This window comes from Buteo buteo, chromosome 23, assembly GCF_964188355.1.
Source record: "Buteo buteo chromosome 23, bButBut1.hap1.1, whole genome shotgun sequence".
Taxonomy (NCBI): Eukaryota; Metazoa; Chordata; class Aves; order Accipitriformes; family Accipitridae; genus Buteo; species Buteo buteo.
The window spans coordinates 4,529,535-4,546,646 of NC_134193.1; the positions used below are offsets into that span (position 1 = coordinate 4,529,535).

Below are 17,112 nucleotides of genomic sequence, written 5' to 3' on the forward strand. Positions count from 1 at the left end.
AGCCACGATTTCATGTGTGCAGTGTAACCGTCCCAGCACTTAGAAGATGTGGGTTGGCCCCTGGGCAGCAGGCTTTGCCAAAATACTGTTTGGTTGCATGCGTTTGCTGGCTGTCCAGAGGAGGAACTGCAGAAATCTGTCTGGTTTTGAGTTTTCCAGCTCCGTGGCTGGGTCAAGCTCGAGGGCTGGATGCTGCAAAAGGGGCAGGTTGTTGCAGGTTGTTTCTGGAGTAATGCTGATGCCCTCTGCCGGGTATTGCTAAAATGGCTCAGGGCTGCAGCTCTTGGGTGATAACTCATTGAAACCTTTATCCCAGAAAAGCCAAAAACTTGTACATGCAAAAACCAGTAGGGTTCCAGGCCTGGAGCTGCTGTAATCACCGCTTGCTCTGTCCCTAACCCTGCTTAGGGTAAGGGAAAGCACAGCGGCAGGGGATGATCCACCCCTGTAAATCCAAGAGGACTGTGATGTCCAGGGCTGTTGCATGGAAGTAAACCTGCTCACCAGGTTCTCTCGGACAAGGTCTTGAGTGCCAGAGGCTACCAAATCAGAGGGGCAGGCAGGGACAGTTTGGACCCCGTGGTGGAGACTTGAAGGGCTGTCCTCCCTCCTCCCAGAAATCCTTTTACAACCTTATGACGAGCGACAAGAAGTCTGAGAAGTTCTTCAAAGTTTTGCACGACCGGATGAAGAAGGCGCAGCAGGAGACCAAGTCTACAGTGTCTGTGAACATGAGTGACATCGGGAACAAGCCTCGTGAGGACAAAGACGAGCCTGACCCTGGCACCAAAGGTATGGGGCCGTGTCCCCTTGGTAGGGCCAATGTCTGACTTGTTGGATAGCCTGATGCTAACGAGGTTGCATTGCCCTCTAGGACGAGGAGACACCTTCCTGATGCCTGGCACCCCCTCCCGATTCCCGATGGCCATAGGGTTTCGGAAGGGCCATGACACTGGGGAGCAGGGACAGAACAACGAAATGGGGGTGACGGTCCTGATCATGGAGCCCATCCTGCGGTTCCTGCAACTGCTCTGTGAGAACCACAACCGAGACCTGCAGGTTGGTTATGGATGGGGGTCGGGACAGAGGCCATGGGACTGAGGTGTGGGAAAAGCTGGGCTCTGCCCCAATTTGATCCAAAAAACCATTGCACCAGCCACTCTGTGCCTCAGTTTCCCCATCTGTAAATGCACCATCCCTTATGGATAACTTTTGGTGGTGTGGAAGGAGCTGTTCGCAGCACGACTGTGTCCGTGGGACTGAGTGCTGCTCTCAGAGGTCTCTATGTTACATGCCCCAGCCCAATTCTCCATCGAACTGTAGCTGGAGGGGATGTCAGGAGGGGGATCAGGACTGCCCCCCCCCCCAAACAAAGGGATGCCGCTCAGCCCCGTAACTGCAGATTTTGCTCGACAGAACTTCCTCCGGTGCCAGAACAACAAGACCAACTACAACCTGGTGTGCGAGACGCTGCAGTTCCTCGACATCATGTGCGGCAGCACCACGGGGGGGCTGGGGCTGCTGGGTCTCTACATCAACGAGTACAACGTGGCCCTCATCACCCAGACCCTGGAAACCCTGACCGAGTACTGCCAAGGGCCCTGCCACGAGAACCAGGTCTGGGGGTATCCCTGCAGGTCTGGGTCATTCCCGACATGCCTGGGGCGTTTCACACTGACCAGGGATGCCAAAGGGAGGATTTGGGGGAGATGCGTGGGAAAGCAGCAGGGACAGGGCCAGCTTTTGGTTTCAGGGTGTGAGCAGGAGTAGAACATGGGCAGCAGAGGATGTAGGGTGCACAGGGATGCTGCACGAGTTAGGAGCTACTGCTTGGCTAGATAATATGGCGATGTAAATGGGGGTTAAATAATATAGTGGTGCAAACGGTGCCCTTCCCAGGGAGGGAGCGGGGTTGGGGCTCCCAAGGTAATCAGGCAGAGTCGGCGCTGTAGGCAGGGCACTGTTCTGGACCTGGGCTGCGTTGGAGGGTGAAGCTGGGAGGACCGGCAGCATCCGTGGGATAACACATTGCGTTGCTCCCCCAGAGCTGCATCGTGACCCACGAATCCAATGGGATCGACATCATCACAGCTCTCATCCTTAATGACATCAGCCCCCTCTGCAAGTACCGGATGGACCTGGTCCTGCAGCTGAAGGTGGGCAGAGCCTCGGGTTAGGATGGTGGCATGCGTGCGTGCATCACTGCGTGGGCTTGCTGGCATGGCCGTGGGCTGTAGTGGGGACTGTGCACGTGTCAGGTCCTCGAGTGTGAGACCATGTGGGCTTGGTGGGAAAGGGCTGGTGCATCTCCACCGTGTGAGGCTCAGCTATCTTTAGCACGGGGGAGTTACAGCTGACCAGGGCAAGGGGGGTTTCCATCCACTCCGAAGCCCTGGGCAGTGGCAGGGCACAGCTCCCCTCAGCAAGGACTTCTCCTCCCCAGGACAATGCCTCCAAGCTCCTCTTGGCCCTCATGGAGAGCAGACATGACAGCGAAAATGCCGAGCGGATCCTCATCAGCCTCCGCCCGCAGGAACTGGTAAGGGCTGACAGTGAAACACTCCCAGCCTTGCCCCACTGAGCCCCCAGCCTTCCCCCTGTCCCATTGCTAGACCTCTTCTGCCTGCAGGTCCTGATGCAGTTTCTGGTTTGCAATCCACTAACCATTTTGTCTGCCATACTGCTGGTCACCGTCTTCTGCACAAGCATCCTCGCCTAATGGTTCTCCCAGAGCCATTCGTGGCCAGAGGAGGAAAATGAGGCAAGGAGATGGGGAGAAGCTCACTATCCCTGTGCTGCCTTCCAGGTCGACGTGATTAAGAAGGCCTATCTGCAGGAGGAGGAGTGTGAAAATGCCGAGGTTTCCCCCCGCGAAGTCGGCCACAACATTTATATACTGGCGCTGCAGGTACTGAGCTGTGACAGCAGGGACCCTGCCAGGCTGGGCTCCCCATGCTGTGCTGGGCTCCCACTCACTGATTTGCACATTTTTTTCTCTATATTTATTTACATTTCCTCCAGCCAGGCTGGCCTCCTTAGGGAGGCATGGCTGGGAAACGTGCTTTCAGCTCCTGTGAAAAGCCAGCCCCCAGGCTTGCCAGCCGTCCCGCTCCCCTGTGCACCCCGTGTCCTGCTCCCGTGTTCACCGGTGGCTGCTTGCCAGTCTGTGCTCACCCGGCTATTTCTGTCCCTCTTCCAGCTGTCCCGACACAACAAGTCTCTGCAGCAGCTCCTGAAGCCGGTGAAACGAATCCAGGAGGAGGAAGAGGAAGGCATCTCGTCCATGGTACGGAAGGGCCTCGGGAATGGAGGCAGTGTGCCCCGACCCTGACCGGAGACTGCAAAGAGCTGCTTCTCCCACCCTTGCTGAGTCACCCTGGGTTTTGTTGTTTAAGTTTTGAAGGGTTTTGGTATTCCCCAGGGGGGACAAAAGAAAGAAAGACATATCAGTGTGCTTGTAGCCCAAACAACAAGCCCAATGGCATGTGCACCTTTTATGACCAAGCAGCGGAGAGCTGTATTTGCGGGGCTCCCCAAGGAAGGCTCAGCCATAGGGTGATGTCCAGCTTGTCACAGGGACAGGCTGGTGGCCCTGATGGGGTCCTGCTGGTACTCGCTTCCCTTCAGAAAAGGAAGGGCTGAGTCCTTTGCTGTCATTTCTTGCCTATGTACCTTAGATGCCAAATGAGATTCAGCAGTAATATGATTTCCCCGGGGTTTTATGGGCATTGATTTGTAATTTGTGGATTAGCAGCATTTGGATGTAATTATTGCAGGGAATTGAATGTCTGTCACCTCAGGGAGGACTCGTACCCCTTTAGGAAGCTTTAATTCATTTGCTTTTCCCTGAAACCTCATCAGCTTTGGTAGCTTTTGAGGAAAGCTGTTGTCAGTGCAGAGTTAGACCTGACTCTCCCGGCTGAGGCCACTCTCATCCTCTCTCTCCCTCTCCCTGCATCCCAGCTCAGCCTAAATAACAAGCAGCTGACGCAGATGCTGAAGTCGACGGCCCCGGTCCAAGAAGAAGAGGAGGACCCGCTGGCATATTACGAGAAACACACGTCCCAAATTGAGGCAAGACCTGGTAGCTGTTGGGTTGCCATTATGCACATGGTCCGTGAATCCCATGTGTGCTCCAGCTACCTCGTGCCTGGTTATTTTGCACTAGGAGCCTTCCCTTCCCTGTGCTGGCAAGGAGCAGACAGGCCTTTTGCTTTGTAGAGAGCTGGAGGCGTTAGCAGAGCCCATGAGGAAGGAGCTGAGGGAACGAGCTGCCCGCCGTACCTTTCCTTTTTCTCCCAGCAGTGGCGGGGATGCAGCCGATTCAGCAGCCCCATCCTGGCTTGTCGGCATGGATCTCCTTGCAGATGGGCCAGCAAGGGTTCACACGCTCTCAGTTTTCCTCCAGCACAGCCAGGGCTGCCTTTGCTGGGTCGATTTGCAGTGTTATAGACAAGTGGCCGGTGATATTTGGATCCCGGTGGAGTAGGAGGGAGGAGGGGAAGGCACAGCTGGGTCTAGGAAAGGAAACCAAAGCCTGGCAGGAGCAGGATCTGACGGCACCCTCCCCTTCACCCTGCTTCCTGCAGATTGTGCGCCTGGACCGAAGCATGGAGCAGATAATCTTCCCAGTGCCCGGCATCTGCGAGTTCCTCACCAAAGAGACCAAGTACAGGCTCTTCACCACCACGGAGCAGGACGAGCAGGGCAGCAAAGTCAGTGATTTCTTCGACCAGTCGTCCTTCCTCCACAACGAGATGGAATGGCAGAAGAAACTGCGCAGTAAGAGCAAACCAGACCTTCCCTTCGGGCTCCCCCCGGCCAGCACGGGCACTTCCAATAGCCCCTGTCTTGAAACTGGGAAGCAGCCCTGCTTTGAAAGGGCTGCAAACCCTGGCAGCAGCCTGGCAATCACATCTCTGAGCTCCTTGTGCCCCTTGCTCTTTAGAGCACAACACACTTGGCAGTTTGCAGGGAGTGGAGGTTAATCAAGATCCCAGGGATGTACTTCCTCCGTGCCTGTTAGTGCAGTTCCTCGGTAGTCTGAAATGCATTTTACAGCACATTTCCTGGGATTACACCCGCAGGTGTTTTCCCCTGGAAAGCCCTCTCTTCATTTGTTTTCAGTTGCCTTCTCCAAAGCCAGGATCTAGCAGCTACATATGGGAAATAACACTTGTTTCTCTGCACCCTGCAGAACTGCTTAGGTGCTTTCAGGGCTGCATGGGGACAGAAATCCTGGCTTAAAATAACAGGAGCGCAATAAAGAGTCACACTATAAATACTGTGAGGCAGCTAAGGAGTAGTGTAGCAGCTCTGAAAACACTTGCAGATCCGGTCAGAACTATCTTAGGAATTCGGCAGGAAACAAGTTTCCAGTATGGATGGGAAATTGCTGGCTGGGTCTCCTCTGGGACCGAGCACCAGCGCTGAAAACACAAAGACAGTGTTGTTTTGAAGGACGGGAGCGGTCAGGCTGTAGGAGATGGGAGATGAGGAGGGTGAGGAGGAGAATGGAGCTGATTCCAAGGTGCCAGAGCAGGTCAAAGGGCAGAGAAGCCAAGAAATGTGAGCAGTAACATTTTGAACGTGCACGCCTATTTCAACAGAGGATGAGGGTGCTTTTATTAACATTTTGAAGAAAGTGGGAGACAAGGGGCCCTTCTGGGCCTGCTAGCTATACTGAGCTGAGCCCCTTGGATGTCTGGGAGGACAAAGCCTTCCTCGGTTGGCACAAGGTTGGCTGAGGTTTGTGTGTCTGCCTCCTCTCCCTCCAGGCATGCCGCTGATGTACTGGTTCTCCCGCAGAATGACACTCTGGGGAAGCATTTCCTTCAACCTGGCTGTCTTCATCAACATAATCATTGCTTTCTTCTACCCCTATGTTGAAGCCACTTCCATGGGTAAGTGCTCCAGCATCTGCTGCTCCTCGAGGTGGAAGAAAAAGGGGACTTTCATATGCAGGAAAACTGGTCGCCTTACCTGTACTCCCCCCACCCTCAGTCACCTTGTGACTTCTAAATCCCCAAGTCCTTTCTGCTGATCAAAGGAAGGGATTGAGTCAAGATTTCCATTGCCAGCCCTCCCGCTCCTTCCTTCTTAGGGAGAAGTCTCTTCTCCCTGGGCTGCGCGTTCCGTGTTCGTAAAATGGGGGAAGCAATGACAGAATACGTACCCAGCTGTCAGGCAAAGCCTCCACCATTTACAGTGGTTTTGAGATCTTGGCTAAAAGGTGTTAGAAAAATTTATCAGTAAGAACCATCTTAGTCAATACTAATCTTTGCAGTCAAGCATAATTTCTCTCTTTCTACCCTCTGATAATCAGCACATTAGTTTTTCTGGACAGTCAGGACAGCAGCACAGTGTCTGACTGCCAGCATGCATTTAATCTCATGCCATTTAATTGCTGTGGGTCTTCTCTTCCCAGGAGTGCTGGATTCCCCACTGATCTCGCTGCTCTTCTGGATTCTGATCTGCTTCTCCATCATGGCCCTGTTCACTAAGCGCTACGGTGTCAGACCGCTCCTTGTGGCACTGATCTTGCGATCGATTTATTACTTGGGGATTGGACTCACTCTGAACATATTGGGAGCTCTCAATGTAAGTTCTCCATGTGCTGGAAAAATAGTGTAGCAGCCCATGACACAGGAGGCTGTTCTGTATTCATAAAGTGCAGCAAACCCCACTCCCTCCCATTTCTGGTTGTTCCCCAGTTGACCAACAAGATTGTGTTTGTGGTGAGCTTCGTGGGCAATCGTGGGACCTTCATCCGAGGCTACAAGGCCATGATCATGGATGTGGAATTTCTTTACCATGTTGGCTACATCCTGACGAGCGTCCTGGGACTCTTTGTGCACGAACTCTTCTACAGCATCCTGGTACTATAAATGCAAATGTTTGGGGCACAGAGGTAGCCTGTCTGCCCTGTTAGAAGCTAGAAGGTTCCTGTGACACCTTCCAGGGGCTGATTGATAACAGCAGCGAGAACAATTCACTGTGCTCTAATCTTTGTGTAGGCTGATCTTTCTGCCTTCTGACAGTATCTGTTACTGTCTCTCTCCTGGTCTTCTGCTATCTCTCTCTTTCTAATCTCTACCGTGTACTTTATCTGGGTCAGCTGGGAGACAACGTGAGCTGGTGAGGGCAGAGGCAGGGTGCATGTGTCCTATTCTTGGCTCTCCTGCATAAGTCACTTCATTCTTCTCTGCTTCCCTACAGTAAGCTGAGAAACTTAAATGCCTTATGTGAAAGTTAGTCAAGGTCTGCTGAGTGATCCAAGATCTCAGGATAAAAGGGGATGTAGGTAGGCCAGGCATTATCAAGAAAAACACCCCGCCGCATTTCTTTGCTCCTGGGTCCTTTCAGCTGTTTGACTTGATCTACCGTGAGGAGACCTTGTTTAATGTCATCAAAAGCGTGACACGGAATGGGCGCTCCATCCTGCTGACAGCCCTCCTGGCTCTCATCCTCGTCTACCTCTTCTCCATCGTGGGCTTCCTGTTCCTGAAGGATGACTTCATCCTGGAGGTGGACCGGCTGCCGGACAGCAAAGCCAAAGGTTGTTCAGCCCTTGCCCTTGTTGGCTGCGGTGCTTGGGCTAGAGAGGGGCCAGGCAGAACGTGGGTCCCCTTCTGCAGCTGGACCATTGCATGAGACCCTGCTCCCTCCCCGCTGCAAAAGCATGCACATGTCTCTGTGTGTGTGCATGCGTCATGGGTTGTATATCCTTGGCGCAAACTCCTGGTAGCACTGGTTTTGGGATTAGCAAAGACAGCTGCCTGTGCTGACTTAGGGACCTTGTGCTGCAGAGAGCAGGGTTTTGGGGCTAGGAGTGATTGCAGAGAAGGGGTTGGACAGCTACAAATGAAGTTTTAGCACTGTAGAGGTCTTACTGAAACTTGAGCAAAAGAAAAGGCTAGGAGAATGCAAAGCAGCTTTTTTTTTTCAAGAAGCTTGACAGCTACAAAAAGAGGCAGTTGAAAAGCACCCGTGACAGCAGTGAAGAGCTTTACTAAGGCAAGCTTATGCTCTGACAAGGCTGTGGTCTCTTTTTCTTGCAGATGACCCCTTGGGGATGCAAAGGAACATGGAGACCTTCATGGAGTCATGCAGCGGTGACAAAATTAGCTGCTCTGCTGTGCCCACTGCCTTGGAAGGTAAGTGTGCTCATTAGAAAGGTTGACTCTGTTAGTGGCAGAGTAGGTTGGCTGCCTGGTTTGTCAGCGAGCTCAGAAAAATCCTAGCTTTTCAAAGATGGAAAGAAACAACCCACTTTCTGGCACATATTAGGCAAGAGGCCTGCAAATTTTGCACTGACCCTGGCATAAAAAAATGAAGTAGATTCAATTTAGTCATAAAGAAAGTGGGAGCTTCAGGAGCACTCAGCCAAACACCTCCACGGCAAGAAGCAAGCTGGAGGAGCGGCTGGGAAGTTGCTGGCTGGGAGATCCACAATGAGCACCTGCTCCCAGGAGATTTGCCACTGCATCACTGCAGCAAGAATCATCCCCGCAGCTCTGGCTTCTTTGTAATGGTCTGGTACTTAAGCCCTGTCTATGCTCTGCATTTTTGTGCTTTTATTTCCCCTTCTGGTACTGTAGAAACAGACGCTGACCAGTGGGAACGTGCCTGTGACACGCTGCTCATGTGCATCGTCACTGTCCTGAACCATGGCCTGAGGAACGGAGGGGGCGTGGGTGACATTCTGCGGAAGCCATCAAAGGATGTGAGTTTGGGCAGCACGCGGGGACCCCTTTCTTCTGCTAAGTCCTGCTGTGTTTACTGCTGTGCAGCTGCCCTCCCTCCCTGGGAACTGTGACACCTCCAGCTCTATCCCCCACACTGTCCTCCAGTGCTTTCCTCCTCTCTTCCCCTGATCACACCCTTTATTCCTCCTCACCTGGTACCCTCAGCCCATGGCCTGTTTAATGAGGCAGCATGGTTGGAGGGGCTAGAGGAGACGTGTGCGAGACGCACATTTATCCCCTTCATCCATTACAGGAGTCCTTGTTCCCTGCTCGGGTTGTCTACGACCTCCTCTTCTTTTTTATTGTCATTATTATCGTCCTTAACCTCATCTTTGGGGTCATCATTGACACTTTTGCTGATTTGAGGAGCGAGAAGCAAAAGAAGGAAGAGATACTGAAGACCACCTGTTTCATATGTGGTGAGTTCCGGGACCTCAGTGTACAGGAATTGCCTCAAAGCTCTTCCTCTCTCCTGAGGTTGAGGGAAGGAAAGAAGTTTCAGCTGGTTTCTGGTTTTCGTTTGGTTCACAGCAAAACTTAAAATCTGTTCACTGATGGGTCACTGCAGCGTGAGGAGGCTTAAACAAGGATACAAACTGAGTGGGGAAATTATCTGTATTGTTCCTCACCTTCTGTTAATGAGGTGTTAAACTAAAATGCCACATTGTGGGGTTCTTGCTGTGCATCTATCACTCCTGAGGCCATCACTTAGTGGAAAAAAAGCACCACGTTATTAAGGAAACAAAATACAGAAAACGTTCTGGAATGCTTTCAGTCATCAGAAGGCATCCAAAAAAAAAGGGGAAAACCCACTAAGTCTAACTGCTGTTTTCTTAACAGATCCATTGGGTGCATTTTATGCTTTTAGATACATAGGCAGGAAGCATAGCTAGTAGTACTTTAAATAGAAGCCCTCTGAATACACAACTGTGTTATTTCCCCCGTTTTGGATGCTTGTTGTGTGCTAAATGCCAACTAATTATTAAAAGCACTTCTTGAAAGTCACACCTGGGAGAGGATGCAATTATCTGTACTTCCTTTCACATTTGTTTGCTTGCTCACTTCTTACCTTCTCCTCCCCTCCCCATCTCCTCCCTCCACCTTCTCTGTTCTTGACTGCCTTTCCCAGGACTTGAAAGGGACAAGTTTGACAACAAGACAGTGTCCTTTGAGGAACATATTAAATATGAGCACAACATGTGGAACTACTTGTATTTCATCGTGCTGGTGCGAGTGAAGAACAAGACAGACTACACGGGGCCAGAGAGTTACGTGGCACAGATGATAAAGGTACGTGTCTTCTCAGGGTAGCTCTTTCACTACTGCAACCTGCCTACCCTGGGGAAATATTTGAGAACAATGGGCTTGCCAAAGAAAAACAGTTTTGAGAAGGAGCTTTTGGAAAATATTTAATAACGTTGTTGTGCCTTAGTTCGTTCTTAGCTGGTTATTTCCACTTTGCAATCTCAGCCAACAACACATTGTCTATTTGATGTTTTGTACTGTGTATTTAAGGATTGAACCAAGGGCAGAACCAAGCAGTAGAGAGTGTGACTTCCAAGGTGATTTCAAGGCAAGAAGGGAGGGAGGGGAAATTTAGAAAAGAGAAACTTCTGAACTCAAGCCCAGAAGGCTGTAAGAAAAAAACTAGAAACATTTGTGGAAAACTTGCAAAGATACAGACAAGACAAGCCTTTGAGAGTTTCTTAATCCCTAAGCATAGGCAGGCTTCCTGTGAAATCCTACCAGGTCTGTTCCCTCCTCTTCACCCCCTCTCCAATTCCCATTCTCCATGGTCACCTTTCCAGAACAAGAACCTTGACTGGTTCCCCCGGATGCGAGCCATGTCGCTGGTCAGCAATGAAGGGGAAGGGGAACAGAATGAGATCCGAAACCTTCAAGACAAACTCAATACCACGATGAAGCTGGTGTCCCATCTCACCTCCCAGCTGAATGAGCTGAAGGAACAGGTACTAAACACTTTTTAAAATAGGAACACTTGAGGAACACCTGACTGTAGAAACCCGCTGTCCCTGCCAAAATAGACACCGATTGCAAGGAACAGGAGGCAGAACCAGCTCAAGCCAGTACAACTTCAGATACAAAGCAAAGGGCTCCTGTAGCTCTTTTGGGGGGGGTTGGGGACACTTGGGACATGTGCTTTCTGATACAGCTAGAGTCCAACTCATAGGGTTTTCTGGCAGACCCTTAAAGCAGCCTAGTCAGTCACACACTTGAAGCGCATGTTAGTGAATAGAAAGAAGGCCTGATTTCCTACCTCGCTTGTGTCCTTGTTTGAACTCTAGATGACAGAGCAACGGAAGCGCAGACAAAGGATGGGGTTTGTGGACGTCCAGAATACCATGAACCACTAAGACACAGAAGAAGCATCGGCTTCGCCCACTGAGGGACTACACATATGTATCAGCTAACGAGGCTGCTTATTTCTGGGTTCCACGCATGGATGTCACTGTCAGAGAAAGACGGACCATGCAGAAGGGCTTCACAGCCAACATTTTCCTTAGAGTGCTTGTAAGCAATTCAGGAACCAGGGACTGGCCAGGATTCCTCACAATACCTGGACCCACACTGTACTCTAATGCCCTTGTAGGAAGATAAATTATACAGGACTTTTATTCCTCATTGCAATAACTCTTTATTTTGCAAATGTGGAGGGTTGTATCTTTATCTCCATGCGCTACATTCTGATGGCCTCCCCCTCAGATGTAGTGTAACTAGCTATAGGGCTGCAATATTTAACTTATTCCAAGAGTGGCACTAGTACATGTGGATCTTTGCAAACCAGCCATCGTATTTGCTGTGCCTGCTCCATGCTGATCCCTCTCCATTTAAAGAATTCTGTTCATCACTGTGGTGCAGTAAAGAGGAGCTAAACTCAAGGAGACGGATTTGTTAATTTAACTCACCAGATGAGGATGAGCATCCAAGCTTGTACTAGTGTGAACTAGTCTTTTGCATTCTGTGGACCAAGAATATCTGGGCAGGAGTAGTAGGAAACTGCAGGTTTACAGGAGTTCACTGTGAAGGGGTGTCCTGTGTTTTAGTTTCATCTCTGGTGTAATGTTTTACTTTTTTTTTTTGTTATTGTTGTTACTTAAGAACTGAAGTGTAAATTGCCTTAACTAAATTAAATACAAAATCATGTTATAATAAAAACTTAAATGGTAAAGAAAGCTCCCTTCCTGCGCATTCTGGTATGTAATGGGGCCATTATAAATAAAAATACAGAACAACCCAAGGACCTGAAGCCAAACCAGGGCTGTATTACCCAAGGTACTCCACAACCCAATACTCTCAGCTCCAGATGTTAAATGTTAAAATGTAGTACGATGCTCCAGTCAGAAAATGAAGAAGAATGCCACCATGAAGAACTACCTTGAACACCAGCCTTGTTTTCTGAAGCTTTGGATTAGAGCCTGCTGCAAAGTTTCAAATTCTTTCACTACTTGCCAGGAAAACACTGTTCAAATACATAAAAAGGAGCAGCTGTTGGTGCTGCCCGGAGCCAAGCAGAGTCCTGGCATAGCTGTGTTCTAGACACTCATCCTTCCCAAGCCAAGCAGTGCTGCAGCCACCCCAACTGCAGTCCTGTGCCTGTGCCTCCCAAGAATAGACACTGATGCAAGCATTAAAGCTTTAAAAAGGAATAAAAATAGGCCATAGCAATGGACTAATTACACTTGAAATATGTTTATGGCCCTATATACCAACCTGTCATTAAAACCTATCATCTTTATCCCTCAAATATGTAGTAACCCATACAGAACCTTCTCTTCCCACTGAAGGAAATCTGCATATAGCTACCTTGACCAGCAACACACCGCTGCAACATTTGATTGAATTCTCAAACTCTTACACTGCTCCACTGTCACCATGGTAAACAGTCACCCTCAGTCCTCTCCTGTGTCTTCTCAAAAGGAAAATAAATGTGACAACTAAAGTTATCCCTCCCTCGATTTCACTGTTACCAGTGCTAACACAGAGAAACACAAGCATAGCTACATTTTCACATCATCACTACTGTTACCTTCAGAAGCAAATTTAAAGCTAACATGGTTGCGCCTACTTGCTCTGTGGATCTCCTGGTTGTTCCATTTCTTGTAATAGAAAGGATCAGGTCTAACATCACAAAAGTTCCTTCCTCTGCACTACATTGCTCCAATATGGTTTCAGCACAGATGTGTTAAGCTATCTCCTAGATTTTCAGGAAAAAAAACAGAGGGGGCACTAAATATGAAGGGTGTAAGGTGTGGGTCTGAAGAAAAATGCTGTTGCTAAGAGGAATAAATGGTTTTATTCATCATGGCAACATACAGTGCTTTAGGAATATATACAGCGGAGAATCTGGGAGTTAGCCTATCACTTCGAGTCCTCCTCAGGTTTCTTGGCATAAAACTTCTCTCGCAGTTTTTTCCATGTCCCTTTTTTCATGTCTTCCATCTGTTTCAGAACGTCTGCAAAAGGAGGGGAGAGAGAGAGATGGGGAAAGAGGAAGAAAAGCAGAAGAGCAAAGGAATGAAGGCCCTTTTATAACAGCTTTCTTTAAATATATTTTCCTTTTTTGACTTTTCATCTTAATGAATTTCTATTTCAGGGCCTGAGGCAAGTTTGTTTACCCTTCCAATCAATTGTGCAGGGAGTCCCTTACCACTAACAAACTACTATTCACTTTCCACGCACTGCAATCAAAGTTAGGAACTGGAGCAGAACAAAACTGTGCTAGCCTCCTACACTGCACTTCATAAAGGATCTGGCTGAGAGTATTTCTGCATCGTGGTGCCCTGTTTTCTCTCAAAGTCTAATACAAAAGAAGAAATACTGAAGTGAATTTGAACATGGTGAAACAGAAGCTGAGATACATTTCAGAATGACATAGCAAATGTGCATTTCTTCCACATAGCTCCTGCTATCTGATCTCAAAGAGCCCTTGCAAACCCTTTGTTGTTCCTGCCCAGCGCAAAATACAATCAACTTTTTACCCTGATAGATTACTGAAGATCTCCTCAATTATTCTTGAACTTACTCCTTATTAAACATCCAATATATTTGCACAGCAGTCCCGTTCTGTCCTTTAGTCACAGGTGTTTAGTAGAAGTGATGCAGTGAACACCACAAAGACTAGAATGTACTTTATCTCCTGCACTGCCTTATTCTTAAATCAAGCACAGTAAGAGTACCTGTTGCTAGTATCATCTTGCAATCTTCTACTGTCACTCCAGTGAAGCTTGTGTCTTTCAGGCGTGGATACTTCACAAGCGAGCAAGTAGGTGAGAGAAGGAGAGAGGAAAAAAAGATGTTACTTGTAGTGCATTAAAAAAGGTAAAAACATCACCATATGGTAGAGTCTGAGCTCATTTTCAGTCAAGCTCTAAGAATTCTCTTCATCCATACCAAGATCATCTGCATTGTTCACATGTGTCACAGAGGCCAAGATGACTGCAGCTTTCCTGGAGTGACCAAAGGCACCAGGTAGTGCTGCATCCACCTGACCGCTCACTCGTCTGTTCAACATTCCCAGAAACCCTGCTGGGGCAAGGCAGCAAGCTGCAGTAGGTGGTGACTCACCCCCTAAAAGAGGGATGATGGCTAATGCCAAAGCTCACCTTGTTTTTGTAGTAGTTGGTGTGGATTCTGACTAAGCTCTCATACATTTGGTCACAGGTCTCAGGGTCAGCAATCTGGAAAGAGATAAAAGTATCATACAAGTCCTATTTTAAACCTGATAGCAAAAACCACCTCGTTTCAAGGCTTGTGAGAAGGACAGTCAAGGAGCAGCTTAGGTGACTTCTCAGCGCAATGCAGGATGCTGGTGACCCCTGCTATGCCGCTCCAGAATGCAGACCATTTTCTTCCCCCTCCACTTCTCACCAGCTTGGCCTACAAGACTGAGGCATGCGATTTCCAGAATGGACCTTAAACGCAGCTCTAAAAGATCTGACAGATCAACTGTGAATACACAGTTAATGAGAATACTGCTGGACATTTTTCTTTGCACTTTTATTGGCCAGTGCTACGAAATCTGTGAGACTTCTTGCTCACAGGCCAGTTTTGCCACCTGTTTCATTCTAAAGCATCAAATCAGATAACATACTAGGATGGAAGTTAGAAAATCCTGGTGCAGGCTAAAAATAGTTTATAATTGATTAGGGAAAAGCAGCATGAAAGACACTGAACAGCTTGTGAAGGGTAAGTGGATTTCTATTTTGGTCTAGTAAGTTGGAAAGACCTTGCTAATACCTAAACCTCTGCTAGGTGCCTTGGACAGGTGCATCTGCCTTGCAGAGCCATCTATTTAGCAGCATGGATGGCACATCATCTTGGTTTTCTATTTTACAATGGGGGCCAACTCAACCAGAACACTGCATTGCTGCTCGATGACATCAAACATAAAAGATTAAAATGGATACATGAATAAGAATAGTATCAATAGAAACATGTCAGGATAAAATGACACAGCTCATCTGTCCTTGGGACACTTGGCACAGGTTCAGTGCAACATGGGTAATGCCTCCTCTGTGCAAACTAGGAAAACTAAGGAGAGGCTCTCCTTATTCAGTAGGTAATGGCTGCTGCAGGAGAAAGGATATAGGGACAGACAGACCATCAAGAGTAAGCACCAGAACACTGCAGGAGATCTTCAGTTTAACGTATCTTGCAGTCACATTTCAAATGACCCCCTTAATGTTTTAAATGTTTTAGTAATGATAGCAGAAATAGCTGTTAAATGGGTAGCAGAAACAGTATTCCTCCCCACCCCCCACCCCCCGTAAAATCAGCATATCTTATTCCATGTGAATAAAACAGACATTAGACTCATAAAGTATCCTTTATGGTTCTACTTCTCTTCTCAGACATTCCTCCTGCTGTCTGCCAGTACATTTCCCTTTGCTGTATTAAGCCTTTATACATACAAATTGACATCAGCGCTGCAGGCATCAATTTAGATTTTCAAGATGAGTGGCAGCTTTGGGATGTTGTAGCCAATTGGTGCAGCATATTCAGCTGTCTCGAGCATATGAAAAAGCAATAAGCACTTTCCGAAATGTCTGCTGCAGACTGTTCTGGTGACCAATATAGAATTAGGTGCTTATAATGGCCCCTTGAAGTAGGAAATGCATATCTGGAACACTGTTTTTATGCTAAGAAAGGGCACATTTACATTCCACAGCACCACCTCCAAGCCTGTAAAGGTCTGCAGCCCAAGTCAAACGTTAGCTTCTCTAATTTATAGCAGCACCAAAGCCTAAACTCCAACACAATTACGACTGTAGCCAGAATACAGTTTTATAACTGCTGCATTCTAACAGCACCAGGCAATGTTGCATTTCACTATGTACTCCACAGTGCACCACACTATCATCCTATCAGTATGGTGAGAAAAACACACTTAATTAACTCGATTCCAGCACGGCGCTGACAAATTCACAATGCTTTGTATCCCACTGCCGTAACCACGGGAATGGGGTTCTCCAAAGCACGTAGTGCAAACGGTGCAAGAACTGGCTATAAACCACAGCTCGTTCTATGTGAGGAACAAGCCACGTGGCTGACTGGGGCTTGTGTTTCAAAGACGAGCAGACGGTTCAGACACCGGCCTGTCCTGGGTCCTGAGGGAGGCTCGGCGGGGTCCCGAGCGGACCCGAGGGCAGCTCGTTTCACAGCGGAGCCCCGCAGGCAGAACCTTCTCCTCAACCGCAACCGAGCGAGCTCGGAGGCGAGGGGCGCTACGGGAGGAACCCCGTATCAGCACCGAACTCCTGAGGTTTGTGCCCAGAAACCGTCAAACCGTATCCCACCCCCCACAGCCGGAGGCCGGGAGGGAAGAGGCGCCTGCGCCGCCCAGGCCCCGCCTCGCCGCCCCCACCCCGAACAGGCCGCCGCCGGGGAGCCCCCTCCTCCACCCTCACCTGCGTGTTCTCCCCCTCACGGAAGGCCTGCGCCACCCGCTGCCTCAGGAAGACGCCCAGGTCCCGCTGCCGCTTCGTCTCCTCCACCGGCCACTCCTCACAGAGCTTCAGGAACCGCCGGTACCTCGTAGCCGCCATCGCTGCCGGCGGGGCCGGCCATGAAGGGAATCACGTGACCTACGGCAAGCGAGAAGGGGGGGTTGTCAGGCGGCGTTGCGCATGCGCGGGGCCGTCCGCGGAGAGCGGGAACCGCGGGTGCCCCTCAGCGCTGTCCCCGGGGGGCAGCACCCAAAAGAAGGGCTGGGGGGGTCCCTAAAGGCTGCCCCATCCACCTCCTCGCCCGCTCCCGGGGGTAGTCTCGGTGAGGGCTGGGAGAACTGCCAGGCCGGGCCCTCCCCAGGCCGCTAAAAGGGCGGGGGTCGAGGCCTAGGGAGCAA

General features: G+C 49.5%; 2 protein-coding genes across 2 annotated transcripts in view; one reads left to right on the forward strand and one right to left on the reverse strand.

The window, feature by feature from the left end:
* Window positions 1-11,858, forward strand: part of ITPR3 (inositol 1,4,5-trisphosphate receptor type 3) — a 43,419-nt gene extending 31,561 nt beyond the window's left edge. Inside the window, exons 40-58 of the mRNA XM_075054595.1 lie at window positions 618-792; window positions 875-1,059; window positions 1,417-1,617; window positions 2,046-2,156; window positions 2,444-2,539; window positions 2,807-2,908; window positions 3,200-3,286; window positions 3,964-4,074; window positions 4,590-4,782; window positions 5,778-5,903; window positions 6,428-6,600; window positions 6,714-6,878; window positions 7,366-7,558; window positions 8,061-8,156; window positions 8,601-8,725; window positions 9,001-9,166; window positions 9,877-10,037; window positions 10,556-10,717; window positions 11,054-11,858. Coding sequence (XP_074910696.1) covers window positions 618-792; window positions 875-1,059; window positions 1,417-1,617; window positions 2,046-2,156; window positions 2,444-2,539; window positions 2,807-2,908; window positions 3,200-3,286; window positions 3,964-4,074; window positions 4,590-4,782; window positions 5,778-5,903; window positions 6,428-6,600; window positions 6,714-6,878; window positions 7,366-7,558; window positions 8,061-8,156; window positions 8,601-8,725; window positions 9,001-9,166; window positions 9,877-10,037; window positions 10,556-10,717; window positions 11,054-11,122 — 2,697 coding nt within the window. The 3' untranslated portion in view covers window positions 11,123-11,858. The remainder of the gene's footprint in view (window positions 1-617; window positions 793-874; window positions 1,060-1,416; window positions 1,618-2,045; window positions 2,157-2,443; window positions 2,540-2,806; window positions 2,909-3,199; window positions 3,287-3,963; window positions 4,075-4,589; window positions 4,783-5,777; window positions 5,904-6,427; window positions 6,601-6,713; window positions 6,879-7,365; window positions 7,559-8,060; window positions 8,157-8,600; window positions 8,726-9,000; window positions 9,167-9,876; window positions 10,038-10,555; window positions 10,718-11,053) is intronic.
* A 1,185-nt stretch (window positions 11,859-13,043) lies between these two features.
* Window positions 13,044-16,890, reverse strand: UQCC2 (ubiquinol-cytochrome c reductase complex assembly factor 2). The gene is made up of 4 exons (XM_075054599.1): window positions 16,676-16,890; window positions 14,372-14,446; window positions 13,946-14,015; window positions 13,044-13,222 (listed from the first exon to the last, which is right to left on the reverse strand). Exons 1-4 carry the CDS (start codon window positions 16,811-16,813, stop codon window positions 13,128-13,130), a joined length of 378 nt encoding a protein of 125 aa, XP_074910700.1. The 5' UTR covers window positions 16,814-16,890; the 3' UTR covers window positions 13,044-13,127.
* Window positions 16,891-17,112: the final 222 nt, after the last annotated feature.